Here is a 16,187-nt window from a genome sequence, read left to right as displayed (position 1 = left end):
CCGTTTCTCTGTTTTGACTCAGTACAAAAACTACGTGTATTAACAAAGGTACGATCGAATGGGGTATCACGCAAAATATGTGCAATCTGTGACTCTATCGAAGAGTTCTTGGTAGAAGGTAGCTGCATTTTATATTGGATGGAGAATCATATACAGATATGGAAGTAACTTTGAGTGTACTCCATGGAAGCGCGTTGGGGCACTTGATGTTCATGAAATACATTAGCGATCGTGGGCACAATGGTAACAGTAACCTTAGAATTTTCGCAGCCGATGCAGTTATCTAAAACGAAGTACAATCCGAACGAATCTGTAAAAATGTTGAGTCATGCCCTGATAACATTTCAATGTGGTGCAACGTTTGGCAAATTGCTTAAGTGTTCAGTAATGTACAACTGTGCACTTCACAACACGAAACAGCGTAGTATCCTATAAATGTAATATCACTGGTTAACAGCTGGAATCTGTAAACTCATACGAATACGTTGATATAACAGTTGCTAGGGACATGAAATGGAACGATAACATAGGATCGGTCATAGGTGAAGCAGGTAGCAGATTTCTCTTGCTTGGTAGAATACCAGGGAAATGCAATCAGTTTACAAAAGAGGCTGCTTACGAATCATTCGTGCGACCCATCCTAGAATACCGTTCAAATATCTGGGGCATGTACCTAATAGCCTAGTAGGGGGTATTGAAAGTATACAGAGCAGGGCAGAACGAATGGCCAAATATTTCTTTAACACGTGGAAAAGCGTCACAGAGAAATTGAAAGAACAGCACTGACAGACCTTTCAAGATCACGGAAACTTTCCCGCCAAAGTCTACTAATAGAGTTTCAAGAAACGACCTTAAATGATGGTTTAATGTAATCTTGTTCTCACCATCCCGGTGGGAGCGATATGTAGGAGCTTGTAGCAGTATCCCTAAATGATGATTAATAACGAGATTACGGTAACTGCAACACACACACTCAGAGGCATTTAAACAACCATTGTCCCCGCGCTCCATACGTGAATAGAACGGAAGACAGAGCCAATGGCCACGCAGGTTTAAGTCGCCTTGCACGGTCCGTGCGGCTCCCCCCGTCGGAGGTTCGAGTCCTCTCTCGGTCATAGGTGTGTGTGTTGTCCGTAGCGTAAGTTAGAGTAAGTAGTGTTTAGGCTTACGGACCAATGATATCAGCAGTTTGGTCCCAAAAAGAAAAGAAAAGAGAAAAAAGAAGACCCTAAAACTGTTACAGTGGTATGTTTTTATTTATTTATTTATTTATTTATTTATTGTTCCGTGGGACCAAATTAAGGAGAAGTCTCCATGGTCATGGAACGAGTCAATACATGAAATTATAACACGATATTAGAAACAGATAAAATGAAATATAAAAAAACATATTCAGGTGACAAGTCGTAAGTTTAAATGAAGACAATCAACAATGTAACACTGGAATTTGCTTAATTTTTTAGCTCTTCCAGGAGCTCCTCGACAGAATAGAAGGAGTGAGCCATGAGGAAACTCTTCAGTTTAGACTTAAAAGAGTTTGGGCTACTGCTAAGATTTTTGAGTTCTTGTGGTAGCTTATTGAAAATGGATGCAGCAGAATACTGCACTCCTTTCTGCACAAGAGTCAAGGAAGTGCATTCTACATGCAGATTTGATTTCTGCCTAGTATTAACTGAGTGAAAGCTGCTAACTCTTGGGAATAGGCTAATATTGCTAACAACAAACGACATTAAAGAGAATATATACTGTGAGGGCAATGTCAGAATTCCCGGATTTTTGAATAGGGGTCGACAAGAGGTTCTTGAACTTACACCACATATAGCTCTAACAGCCCGTTTTTGAGCCAAAAATACCCTTTTTGAATCAGAAGAATTATTACCATATGACATAAGCGTATGAAAATATGCGAAATAGACTACTTTTCGTGTTGAAGTGTCACTTATTTCAGATACTGTTCTGATGGTAAATAAAGCAGCATTTAGCTTCTGAACAAGATCCTGGACATGGGCTTTCCACAACAGCTTACTATCTATCCGAACGCCTAGGAATTTGAACTGTTCCGTCTCGCTTATAATATGCCCATTCTGTCTGATCAAAATATCACAAATATCACAAATTTCACAGTGGTAACAGTGTATAGATGTTAATGTATATAACACTGAGATTGTGGAAATAAACATCTAGGTACATTTGCACGGTAACTTGAATGAGTAGCCCTACGTCACTGCACGACAGATGCTCTCAAAATATCACAGAACTATATCCTACCCTCCTCCCAATGAGTGGTAAACGCCTCATTGCCAGTCGGTGCACTCGACGCTTTGCATCACTTGAGCACAGACCAAATCGTGACTGTCGGACCTCATTACACACATTCAGGCAACTACCACCCGGTGTCAGTGTCGTTTGCTCCTCTGGACGTGTGGAGATTTATGTGTTGCTGTGAGCAATGATCTTTTGCAAAGTACTCGACTCCAAGTGTACAATTTTCACAGTACCCTTAGCAATGTACCCTCGTAAACTGGTTGAGATGGACTGGTACTGACCAGTAGCAGCTTTCCCTGTTAGGTTTTACACCTGTTCTCAGTGTCTCCGGTTCCTGTCGGTTGGAACCTTTCTACGGCACCTCTCGTTTCACCGTCTTACATGACTGTAGAAACGTTAGATGGTCCGCATTAATGGTAACAAGCTCGCCCGGAAAAATATAGGTGTTTGTTTCATTCGCGCTATACGAGACTACAATATAGAGACATGTGAAGGAGGTTCGATGATCCCTCTGCGAGGCACCTCAATGTGATTTGCAGAGTACCCATGTAGATGTAGAAATCGCCTTTTATGTCAGGAAATCACGAATCCTGTTGTACAACTAAGAAAATACTCTGTAGGCACACAAAATGATCAGAAGTCACTTGGGAGGAACAGTGTCAAAAGCCTTCTGGAAATCTAGGTACGTGGAGTGAATTTGATGCGCCTTGTTGATAGAGGCAATTACTTGGTGAGACTAAAGCGATAGTTATGTTTCACAAAAACTATATTTTCGGAATTTGTGTTTGCTACTGACAGTAAATCGCCTCCTTCGACATAATTCATAATGTTCGAACACAGTATTTGTTTCGAAGTCCTACTGTAGATCGACGTTAATGATTTGGATGTATTACATGATAATATCTGAACCCAGCACTTTCACTGTCCCGAAGAAGAACACTCTAAAGACCGTCGAAATGTTGGTTTTACAGTTCGCTTTGTATTAGAAAATTTACAGAGGGATTTTATTCTTCAACTTGAAACAGGATGTAGTAGCCTATGTAGCAACACCGTAGCAAATGAATGGATGACACCAGGACTCTTCAAAAGAAAAAGTCGCAGAATTCAGAATACAATGAAGTCTTTGTGAACTGCCAGACCAAGAAAGTATTGCGCTGACTATCCCTTACTTGGAGGAAGCGTAAAACAACGCACCAGAAACAGAAATTAGAGCTGCAGAGGAATGATCTACGCCTAGATGATGTAGTGCCTGTGCCCTGTGTGATCACAAAGCTCAGTCTTGCGGCAATGCTTGTTATTTAAAAGCCGACGACGGAGCTTGAAAGTGGGTGTCAGTGTGTGTCATAGATGTCCAAAGCAGCAACATCTCGGTGTGTCTGAAAAAAAAAAAAAAAAAGGAGCAGGAAGATGACGCCGACAACGAGTTCATTAGGTAAGAATCATAATCTCGGATTGGAAAACGAAATAGGTTGTGTGTTTTGTAAAGGAACCCTTGTGGCCTCACCCTTATACAGTTTATGGTAACCACAGAAAACTTAAATTTGGATCGCCGGAGGTAGATATTAACCACCGTGAAAGTAAATCGAGCTCTAGTTTCTTATAAAATCGCACCACCTCATGCGCTGAATTGTCTCAAGGAAGTGAGTTTGTCATAATGCGACATTCTTACCAAAGCGCACAAACAGTGGATTGTCATAAGCTATGACATCTGAAATCTAATGCAATTAATGTTACCACAGCACTGGGTTCAAAATGGTTCAAATAGCTCTGAGCACTATGGGGCTTAACTTCTAAGGTCATCAGTCCCCTAGAACTTAGAACTACTTAAACCTGACTAACCTAAGGACATCACACACATCCATGCCCGAGGCAGGATTCGAACCTGCGACCGAAGCGGTCGTGCGGTTCCAGACTGTACCGCCTAGAACTGCTCGGCCACCCCGGCCGGCCAGCACTGGGTGACCTTTGGCATAACCTATGGTTCCGTTCACAATGTCTTCTCCAACTTGTAATGGACCAGCACCAGGCTTTGAATAGACTTGCATTATCGAAGAACTACGAATTTGGGTCAATCGGTGATTCAGCTAAAACGGCGCCCCGTTCATAAAAAGGACTTTGCTGCCCTTCCATGGGAATCAGCATTGTTTTACCCGATCTGCTTAGCACACTGGAGGACGACGGTTCAATCCCGTCTCCAGCCATCCCGATTTAGGTTTTCCGTGATTTCCCTAAATCGTTTCAGGCAAATGCCGGGATGGTTCCTTTGAAAGGGCACGGCCGATTTCCTTCCCAATCCTTCCCTAACCCGAGCTTGCGCTCCGTTTCTAAAGACCTCGTTGTCGACGGGACGTTAAACACTAACCACCACCACCACCACCACCGATCTGCAGTTTCGTATGACACATTACCCATTACACATGTTCGGAATGTAAATCAGGTAGCAATAACATTTTTATTTTCTGCATTAAAAATAAGTTTTGTTTTACCCGATCTGCAGTTTCGTAGGACACATTATCCATTAAACATGTTGGGAATGTAAATCAGGTAGCAACAACTTTTTTTATTTTCTGCATTAAAAATGTTTTTTATATGTGTAGTGTCGCTTGTTTCTGACACGTCCAAAGAGCTGTCCTCATTTATGACTGATCTCCCAGCTTCATCACGTAATTAATATTTGAACATTAGCCGTAAATTGGGCCATGAAATAAATTCAGTGGTGACAATTGCAAATTTCTGTCAGACTGGGACTCGAACCCGAATTTCCCTCATTGCTTGCAGCCCCATTATGATTCCCGCAAAAGGTTGGACGAAGAGGGCATGTGCACTGAATGTTCATTAATTAGCGTCAGATTGGACATATATATGTGAGTGATGTCTGATCATTCGGTCATGTCGATCTCTGAGGGAACTGGACGGAAAACGCTACTTATGTCGTGCGCGATAAGTTGCTAATTTGGGTTGGACGTGAAGCGTGCTCGGAAAGCCGAAGTAGTTACGGCGACCGCTCATGTAAAGCGGCAAATCCAGGTTCGAGTCCCGGTCTGGCACAAATTTCAACTTGTCAGCACCGAATTTATGCCAGTGCCCAATTGCGGATAACGTCGGAGTATCAGTTTAGTCAATTAAGTCTATGTCTGTTGGCAGGAAAATGTCTGTAGTCTTCGTACAATCACAATCGTCGCGCCACAGAACTCTATCACCCCACTAGAAGAACCAAAACGATACGGTGCAGCCCAACGTTGTAGTGGATTGTCGTGTGTTAAAACTGTTTTCCGTCAATAAAGGAGAAGGACTCTGAAACTATATTGTAAGTAGGCTGTTTAGGTTTTTTTTATTGGTAACGCCACGTAGCGCTCTGTATGAAAATCACTGGCTGTGCTGTGTGCAGTCTGTGGCTAGTTTGCATTGTTGTCTGCCATTGTAGTGTTGGGCAGCTGGATGCGAACAGCGCATAGCGTTGCGCAGTTGGAGGTGAGCCGCCAGCAGTGGCGGATGTGGGGAGAGAAATGGCGGAGTTTTGAAATTTGTAAGATTGGATGTCATGAACTTCTATATATATTATGACTTTTGATGACTATTAAGGTAAATACATTGTTTGTTCTCTATTAAAATTTTTCATTTGCTAACTATGCCTATCAGCAGTTAGTGCCTTCCGTAGTTTGAATCTTTTATTTAGCTGGCAGTAGTGGCGCTCGCTGTATTGCAGTAGTTCGAGTAACCAAGATTTTTGTGAGGTAAGTGATTTGTGAAAGGTATAGGTTAATGTTAGTCAGGGCCATTCTTTTGTAGGGATTTTTGAAAGTCAGATTGCGTTGCGCTAAAAATATTGTGTGTCAGTTTAGTGTTGATCAGAATAAGTAAAGAGCGAAATGTCAGAGTACGTTCAGTTCTGCTCAGCTGTTTGAAAATCAAATAATGTAAGAGGTTTATCTGCATAGTAATTCACTAATTTTTCTAAGGGGACGTTTCATAATATGTACTGAATTGGTGGAAATATACGAAAAGAAATTCCCATCGTAAAACACAGTGTCTAGTCGGTGCAGACGCTTACAGTGTGGAGAGAGAAGGCTGAATGAACAAGTGACAAGCGATTAAATTTCTGTGAAAAACCGGGAATCGTAAGATAAGCGGTGGGCTGGTTGCTGTAAGTCTGCCATATCACAATCAAAGAAAAAGTGGGAAAAATAAATAGCAGTTATGGACCCCTCTCAATATTTTCACGACATTTTGAAGATACAGATTCACCACCGCTAGAAAAATGAGAAGACCCAACCATAATCGGACAAAATGATGCCGAGCGATTTTCAGGATTGCTGTGGGATGGCGGTAGCTGATAATGCTCGAAACGGGGAAAACATGACAGGAGCACTGTACTGATATCTGTTGACGCTGTAACAGAGGGCTACTGAAACCATGGCGGGACAGCGTGTATTATATGTTATTGCTTCACGATATCTCTCCAGTTCATTTTACACAAGTTGTTTCCTGTGGTAATCCAATTTTGCTCCATCCCCCGTCTCCTGCCGACATAGCACTCAGTAGCTTCATCCTCTTTCCCAGGATGAAGAAACCATAGCGTATCAGGTATTTCCAGATTACCGACGAGATGATTTTCCAAATTGTACGTAAGTAGAACAGCAAAAATGCAGTCTTATACAGTCAAGCCAACGGTTTGGTCACCGTAGTAACAACGGTTCCTCTGAGATCATCGAAGATAAACGCTGTCGGGATTGGCTAGCTCTTGGATGAGTGACCGTCTGGGTATGACGAGCGCTAGTGGCAAGCAGGGTGCAGTCAGCCCTAGCGGGGCCAACTGAAGAGCTACTTGACTGAGAAGTAGCGGCTCTGGCTGCGAAAACTGATAGCGGGGGGGGGGGGGGGGGGGGGGGGAGTGGTTTGCTGCCTCTGCACCTCTCCACATCAGCATCCAGCTGAGGATTGACATAACGGGTGGGGTGGTACCGTTGGACCTTCTGATGGCTGTTCGGACGGAGTACACATCCAGGTGTTGTTAAATAACCCACCGTTGGGAACAACGTGTCGCACTGAAGCGGGCAATGCGTAAAGAACATGTAACAACATTGCCACTTATAACGGCTAAACCTTTCTTTTTTCTACGTGATAATCAAAACTTAACGTTACACAAGGTACACTCACAAATTCGAAAGTGTTACACAATGAATACCTTGATTTAACGCTACCAAACTGCTATTCCATTACTTACATGCCTCTAGGAAACCTAGAATAAAATTCCATCCCTACGTCGGCTAATTTACAATTGTTTTAGTAGAAGGAACCATTGCTGCTCACTGCGAATCGTGTGAGTTCATGGTGGCTGTTGAAAGTATCTAACGTTAGCGGAACTTCGAAACATTTCCGGTGAAGATCTCTACATAGCATGCTCGAAGGACGTACTCATTCATCTTATTGCCGGCTTCTGCAATTTGAGAAAAGTGTAATCACAGGTATGGAGGACATACGAGCACTGTAGCCACCTACTTCACAGACTGTTCGCTGTTGTGTAACGAATGCAGTACGAAGGATGAGGAGACAGTGGTGGAAAGAAGAATAGCCATGGGATCTCCTAGATGGAATACATAATGAGAATATGATGGTGTTGTTCCAATGGCTCTTACGAACGGACGGATGACGACACGTAGAGTGCACACATATAGATTGTCACTACGAACTGTCTGGAAGAGACTACTGGAGCTGTGTTCGGGGCTCAAGTCGCCAAACGTCGCTTACCACTGACGCCACACCACACACAACAGAGGCTTCCGTGACGTGAAACAATAGTGAACTGGGGCATTAAGTCGCAATCTGTTGTGTTCAGAGATGAGATTGGCTTCTTTATGTGACGATCATATCGACACCAGTGTCCTTAGGCGACCTCATTATGGATCACAGGAATCAGTTACTCTGGGGACCCATAATACTCAAGCTAGTGGAATCACGGTGTGGGGAGATACAGGTTATGACTGATTGAAGAGAGCGTGAATACTCTCCAATTGGTGATAAGAATGGTAAATTCTGTATTCATGCCCCTCATGATCTCGGTACCAAATGGCATACTTCAGTAGGATAAAGCTAAACCCCACGCTGCAGCTCACACCACAAATTCGTTGTGGAATATAACGGATACTTCACCGGATTGCCTGTTTCTCGATTTCTCATCCAGAGAATTCGTCTGGGATGCGATGGGAAGACGTATAATTTCATACCCGTCTCTAGCCACCAATCTTCATGAACTGACATATTATGTGTTTTAGATATTCCTCAATATGACATTCAGAACCTGTTTGCTTCCGTGACACAACATACAAGACGGTGTATACGTTCCCGTGGACGTAAAGCCTTATATTGATGTTGATGAAGGACATTAGTTTAAATGGAATGAAAGGTTACTACTTAGTACCTCTTATAGAATGAACATCTGAATAAAGTCTCAAAAATAGGGGACTGGTATAGTTCGTTAGCAAATTTTCCGTCATGAACCTCATGCTACTCTTTTTTTTTCTCTTCGTGGACTGTCAGGAAAATGTCAAAGCTTCCCGAAATCCCATGTCCTGGTTGGTTACATGTAGAGTCGATATTTAAACTAGAACACGAATTGAAACCTGAAGATTACATCCACCTGCCCAAACATCAATTGCTTCTGCGGTACAGACACAACTCACAGAGATTTAGGTTAGCGGAAAATCCGCTCGCGATGTATTTTACAGTGCAGATACCTGCATCTAGGAAAGTTGTGTGCGATGTGCAATAATCGAGCTTCAATAGCGCACATACAAACACATTTCTAGCGATTCTCTAAGACATAAGCTCTTCCCTTACTGTGTAATTCACTATGAACAATATACATCGAAAATCCAAATAGGGATTTCCATCGTAATATAGCGAGATATACAAAGGAACTCAATAATCAATAACTTAATCTCACACTACGTCAGAGAACTTGTAACTGAGATAGAAGAAAACACATAATACTCCTCGCAAACTTTTTCAATGAACGATATAATTTAAAATATGGCAATACCGGCTTAGTTTAAACCTGATGAAGTTCTTCGTGGAATTTATTTTGTATTCGAGCCAGTGGCATGAATGAAGATGTTATCCACCAGTGGGGCCATGACGGCAGATGTGGCTGTCAAACTGTAGTTATTTAGTACATGAAAATGACGAAAACCTACGTGAAAACTGGAGTTTCTTGAAACAGCAACCGTCAGAAAGCTAGCAACACTTTTCTGTGAATGTTTCGAGTGAGATCATTAGAAAAAATAATGAGGTGGCTGCTAGATTCAGTGTTCGTTGGATTCCAAAAGTCCTGGTAACATAAAAACCAACTGATAATTGCGTGCCTGGGGTTTCTCTTTCATTTCGGTGTAGAATGATAAGGCCTATAGAACAGAATCGTGAGCAGTAGTGGCACATGTTTTCTGTGGTAACGCATAGGAGAAACAGTGAAACAGCAGTTAACAGTGCTGTGTGACGTCACCTCGTCCAAGAAATAAAAACCCAAGTCCTATATTACGAGCTAGCTGTTAAAAAAAAAAAGTTATCACCGTCCTGTACTCAGTTCTAACGGTGTTCCATATCGTCACGCGCAGCAAAAATAGCTCGGCTGGCTACACTATACGCCAATGAAGACCCTCAAGACGCTGACATACGTCTAATATAATCTAAGGATGGTCAAGTTTTAACAGATGATATCTGTTTGAGACATTTTGGGAAAATTATATATACATGCAGTTTTCTACAACAACAACTACGGGTGGTAATTCAAAAGATGACGTATCCCACGGAAGTGGTTGTAGCACGGTACAGTCTCTGCTACGGTATCACAGTTACTATAATAACCATATAATAAAGGTAATTGTAAATAAAAAATTTGTGGTATAAAGTTACTGTGAACCCTCCATAGTTTTTAATATTTACACAGGTGACATTCTGATGGACTGGGAGTATCAAGTTACAACCGAGTCCTATCTAAATAGTTAGACAATCGCAAAATTTCTTTCAAATGGCGAAGATAGTACGCAAGGAACTGAAATTGACTTTGAAAGGACAATGTACATAGTGCAACTATTCTTTTGTTATTTTAGATTAACATTGCCTAAAAGTATAGTAAAAGTTACAGTCGTTCTAGACAAAGACCGTGTTTGATCGAAAATACTGCTTGAAGCCCACATCCTCTAAGAAGCAGCAGACTTCAGATATCTAGGATGCACGTTAACTATTAACAGAGATACTGATAACATGGTAAAAACTACTGAGTTTAATCATATGTATTGTAGAAAACAAAAATTGCTGAGGAATATGGCAAGGAAAGAAACCAGGATAAAATTTAGCAAATCTAGAGCATTTCAAACACTGCTACATGGAAGCGAACCATTAACACTTGCAAATGCATCTGTGGTGCAACCCACTGATATGTGGTTCCTTGGAACTGTAAAAGAGTACTCAAAAGACACAATGACATGCGCAAGGAATTAATATTAGAAAGTGTACTGGGTATAACAAAGGATTACGGAGAACGCTGCAGTGACCACCTAGTATCTATATCGTCAGGCCGGGTCCCTGCGAAACCATGGTGTTATTGACGAACTAGGAGAAAGGACCTTGGAAGATCAAGGAAACGATTAGGAACAGATAAAGGGTGTCTAGCCTAACCTTTGAACAAATATAGTGAACGCGATGATGATAATAACGATGATGATGATAATGTTAGGGATCTTTCAAATAGCTATCACTCTTAATGCCAGTTTTGTAGAAGAGCAACAGAAATGCTTACAATAAAAATTCTGTTATTATTTTATTTTATTATAATCTGATGGATATTTCTTTCCGGAGAGATATCTCAACTGTACGACTATTCTGCAGTTGCAACATAGACTACCACAGGTGTTACGTAACGTGTACCAACAAAGGATCCCAAGAACCTACGGAAAATGATATTGAAAGAAAATTTATTTAACGACTAACTGATTAACAACGCTGAGAACTTGTATCCGGACGTAAGAAGCTATATATTTAGACCTAATATCGCGAGACTGCGTTGCGCTGCGGGAAGTGAGGACAGCATAAAAGAATTATTATGAGTTCTCACAGCAACTCGACGTGGTACGGTACTGTCTCCCAGCAACAGGTCTTAGACCCTGCGGCTTACCAAGGAGCAACAGCCGCTCCAACATAAATTTCGCCCTCCCTCCCGGGCGAGCCAGAGCAGAACCGCCCTTGGCTGAAGACACAGAGTGCTGTGGGGGCGGCGTTAGTGTAGGGCTGTAAATTGTGACGCAGTCCAAGTGCTTTTTCCTTAAACTATAAACTAAACAACAACTTGTCCGGCTCGATCTGAAGTACGAATTCGAAAAAGTTCCACAAAACATTAAAAGTAAGTTAGAGAATGTGATAGGGAGGTAGAGTAGTGGCGCTTACCCTCAATGGAATACTAAGTGATATGCAGTCTGAAAACAGTGCAACCGGCAAGGAAAAATTGCAGAGCTATAATAAATAGGGCGTTTCACCGTGTATGAAGCTGTTGATGCTAATTAAATAGTTCGAACTTCAATAGTTGGCGCATGGCGTATGGACGAAAATTAAGTTCTAAGAAGACGCAGTACACACAAACCGATACTACTGTGTTAGTCACTGAACTCTTAATAGTTGAACTGCAGTCCATTTCAACAACAAAATACAAAGAGGTTAAGATATCCTGGAACTTTTGAAACCGCAAAACCAACTTCGTATTGCTTGATGAATGGCTTTAATGGAGTGCGTTTACAGTATGCACGGGAATATCTACAGGCGATTACAAAACAACGAATTTAGTTTAATGTATATATTTCCACTCACTGATGAGCTACGCAAATAAATTTCCGGAGAAGCTCCGCTTGTAACGGTAAAATGGGTTAGATGAAACATATTTGGAAAATAAAGGAAACATTGCAGCGATTTCTTCAAGAAACATGATAATTTGACAGGCGTTGCACAATTCGTATATTTAGTAATGTTAATATCGGTATCCGTATTTCTGTATTATGAAAAATGAGTACAGTAACTCTATGACAACATCAAGCAATACAGTGGCTGTACTGACAACATCAAGTAATGCAGTGACAGTACGGAAAGGTGCATTAATACGGGTATACCGTTATTAAGATTCTGCTACAGTACATTAAACGTTATGCGCGTAATACAAAGTCTTGTGCTGCTAACGGCACACGTCATTGATAACAATCAATGCTGACCAGACAGCGCGCTCAGTCGACACCGTGGACCAAGGTACGTCCGTTGTCACAACGAAGATTTATTTCTTTGTGAGATGATAAGCGCCGGTCCCGAAACGTCTCGTGACGAAAACTAAAGACCAACTTAAAGTAGAACTTGTGACTTCGGTCGCCACACACAACATTAATACATGAGAGGTACGTCCTGTCAAGATTTTTCTTCAATAACGTCGGTGGAAAGATGTAATGTCGCTTTAGGTATTGGATTTGCTAATACACGATTCATTTCTTCTTGCTAAATTTAGCCCCTATGTCTCTGTAATGATGAACCCCTTCTACTTTCATAGTGTCTTATAATTTAACTTGATTTCAGAAGTAAAAATTGTAATAAACAACTTGTATTTTGGATGACTATCTTCAAAGTAGCTTTGTTTCTCGAGTGTAGTATCAAGAATTCCTGCTCAGAAACAGACGAAAAGTGTCTCCGCGGCGAAAATTTGAACGCACTAGCATCCTAAGTCCGAAAAACATCAAACCTACGAACTGAGAGAAAGAGTGCGGTACGCTTTATAAGACAGAAAAAGAACATTTTGTCTGAGAGACTGTCAAGTGCATTCAACGGATGCCGCACCCCCAAAAAATGTTACTATCTCAAAAGAGACCCTTAAAAGTAATTACAGACAGAATGACGTCTATACATTACTGCTCTGCTAATATTAATGCATTACTCTATCTTTGCAACCGGTCAGCTCATGATGTGCAGATCAGTGGCCCTTTAATTGCACGACTGAACTCTGCCTTTTTTCATGTTTTCACAAGAGAGTCACATTCATCTTGTTTTATTTTGCTACATGTACGCAACTTATGATTTTTTTCCGTTCATACAGCTGCTCATGAGTCTATAATGATTTTGTGTAGGAAAACGGAACTTCTGTGGTTGCCGATTTTAATCTACCAGGCCACAAGTGCTGCCATTCGACATGAAATGGATATGGAACTATGAATCGCACAGTAATGGCAGCGTTCGTTGTGAAATGATCCAGAGGAGGGCTCGATGGTAAAACTGAGGTACTGCGTCTTATACGAGAAGTGATTTTAAAATCTTAACGGTGCAGTACACAAATTCACATGACCCTACCAAAATCTTTTCAGGCAGCAGCCTTTCAGTTTCAGCAAGTGTAACGGAAAATGACTGAACATGTTCTGAACGAACCATTTCTCGGTTCCCTGAATGTTTCAAGACCGAACTATAAACAGGCCACATCAGCTATTAAACAAGGGACCTCATATCCGGTACGCATTTTGGTTTGGCATTACTGCCTAAAATTAATTATAATTCAATCGCTAAGAAATACAATATGTATTCATGACACTGAAACTATAATACAAAGGAAACTAAGAAAATAAAATAAATCTTTATTGTAAGATATGGTTAACGATGAGCGCGTTTTTGATTTACAGTGTCAGAGGCTAAAAGTAAAATTGTGTCGTTCTTGAAAGCCTGATTAATGTCCTGTCAGGACTTAGGAGTCATATATTAATCGTCCTGATGTACTAACCACAACTTCTGAGTCATATATTGCTCCAAAAATTATATAATTATAGTAGGATATCTGAGTAAGCGCTGGTTCACTTTGATATTTAACTCACTTGGTAAAATGTTACAATATTGTAGAATAGTACCACGCTCTAGCGTCATCTAGAGAGAGACATTTTCGTTTAATAATAATTTATAGTCCGTAATTAGTTTGCAGCAGGTTTCTTTGTCATAAGCTCTATTGGCTAGTCAATTACTTGCACAAAATTTGCGTGATGTTTTGAAAAAGTGTGTGCTTACTAGTGCGTTCCAGTATTTGTTTTTGCTAGTGTGTGTGTGTGTGTGTGTGTGTGTGTGTGTGTGTGTGTGTGTGTGTGTGAGAGAGAGAGAGAGAGAGAGAGAGAGAGGAGTGTGCTTTAATCAAGAGCATCTAGTGTGTTCGCTCCCTACACTTTTCCACTGACACAAGTTGCTGTTAAAGATGAGGTACCAGTTTACAATATTTGTGTATAAGCGAGACAAAAGGTGTAGATGTACCGTTCACACCTGATAAAGTTTCTGTGACGTACCTATAGCAATAAAATTTACAGTAACAGCTATAAGGTTGCAATTTCTTCGAAACTTCTTCATGAGTGTAGTGAATTTAGTTTTTGATTACTAAATGCTTATCGCTATCAATTTATCGCTCGCTATTTGTATCTTTGCATCGAAAGCAGTAATTGGTATATAGTTCTTCAGTCTTGTTATACTTGATATAACAGTAACCGATTATATGTTCACGTTGTGTTATAAAATTAATGAACCCATACTGCTTATGTAAAACTTTGCAATATAGCTTAATAAGGTGTGTCAATAAACATATACGAATGAAGCACTGGTGTAGTAGGCACTAAGGCAAGGCTTTATTTGTTGGTATGATTCTCCCTTCCGTTCCTTTTTCTACTCGAAATAAGTTGTGTGAATGTTTTAATGAGGTCCCTCAACAAAAGTTTTTGGCAATCAAAGGGATTAGGAAAACGGGCTTTTAGAGCTACGGTAAAATAGTGTTCCTAAGCTAAATACCGCAAGTCAAATCAGAAAGCACGAATTTACAGAATCTTCTTGATAGCATATTCACGAGTCTTGAAAATAAGTATGAAAAAAAGGAGACGGTTTTCAAAATAACATAAAAGTCGCATTCATCGTCGTTAACACATGGCTGAAAAATTACTATTACGAAGGTTAACAGGAAGAAGCAATTGTTTTCAGTGCGGTACAGTTTTGCTCACATCTGCGCTACTCACTACTGTTAATCCACACCGGTAAAACTGTTGACAATACTGTGGTACACAATCCTACCATTAAAGACACGCTTTGCGTAGCTTGTTAAAAAGCAATCCGTTGTAAGAACAATATCAAATCAGAAGGATGAGTTTAAAAAACATTTTACAATCGTCTATATTTTTTAAATTTGCGAATTTAAGTCGTTGTTCCCATGCTCTAGTATTCTCAAAATGGACGAAAAGCAGTGTACAAAAGCTGTAATAAGTTTTTAGTGGGACTGTAATAACATTGTCAGTGACGTGACAGATTGAAGCTTTACACATTTGGCTTGAATGAATTTTGAAGTTCGCGCAATTACTGCATTATTGAAGTAACTCATAACATAGCGCCTCGTTGAAACTGTAAAAGGAACTCACCAAAGCAAGAGAGATAAACAGCGGCTAGTTGTAGAACGAATGACGACAATGGGAACTTCATGGTGACTGTGTGGAGACGGCTGCGAACGCTACACTACATTCCAGCCTGTGACGTACGAACACTCAGGCGAGACGCGCCGTGGCTGTCGCGCGACTCGACAGATGCGCCATGCGAGACCTCTGCGCAACGTGACAGCAGCCCGTCCACCGCTGTATCGCGCTGGGCGTGCAGACGCGCACTGGAGACGCGACGGAGCGTCCGCGCGCTTATAGTGGCGCGCGGGGCATGCTGGGAGCGACAACAGTGGCGTCACCACGGCGACGCCGCCGTCGCTGCCGCCTCGCAGCGTTTGCGCTCGAATGCTATGCGCAGAAGTACTAGCTGCTCGAAGAGACGTCACAAGTGATCAGTGGGGGTTGTTTAACTATTCCTATTACACATGTCTCGATGTTGTAGAGGCGACTTAGAAAGATGAG

The 16,187-nt window shown here is 41.2% G+C and overlaps 1 protein-coding gene across 2 annotated transcripts in view; it reads right to left on the bottom strand.

Annotated features, from left to right (window-relative positions):
• Window positions 1-15,938, bottom strand: part of LOC126170827 (serine/arginine repetitive matrix protein 1-like) — a 594,764-nt gene extending 578,826 nt beyond the window's left edge. For both annotated transcript variants that reach the window (XM_049920751.1, XM_049920754.1), the window contains exon 1: window positions 15,711-15,938. In XM_049920751.1, coding sequence (XP_049776708.1) covers window positions 15,711-15,771 — 61 coding nt within the window. In that variant the 5' untranslated portion in view covers window positions 15,772-15,938. The remainder of the gene's footprint in view (window positions 1-15,710) is intronic.
• Window positions 15,939-16,187: the final 249 nt, after the last annotated feature.

This window comes from Schistocerca cancellata, chromosome 1 (assembly GCF_023864275.1).
Source record: "Schistocerca cancellata isolate TAMUIC-IGC-003103 chromosome 1, iqSchCanc2.1, whole genome shotgun sequence".
Classification (NCBI taxonomy): Eukaryota; Metazoa; Arthropoda; class Insecta; order Orthoptera; family Acrididae; genus Schistocerca; species Schistocerca cancellata.
Note: the sequence above shows the minus strand (reverse complement) of the source record. Positions and strands in the feature narration are given on the sequence as shown.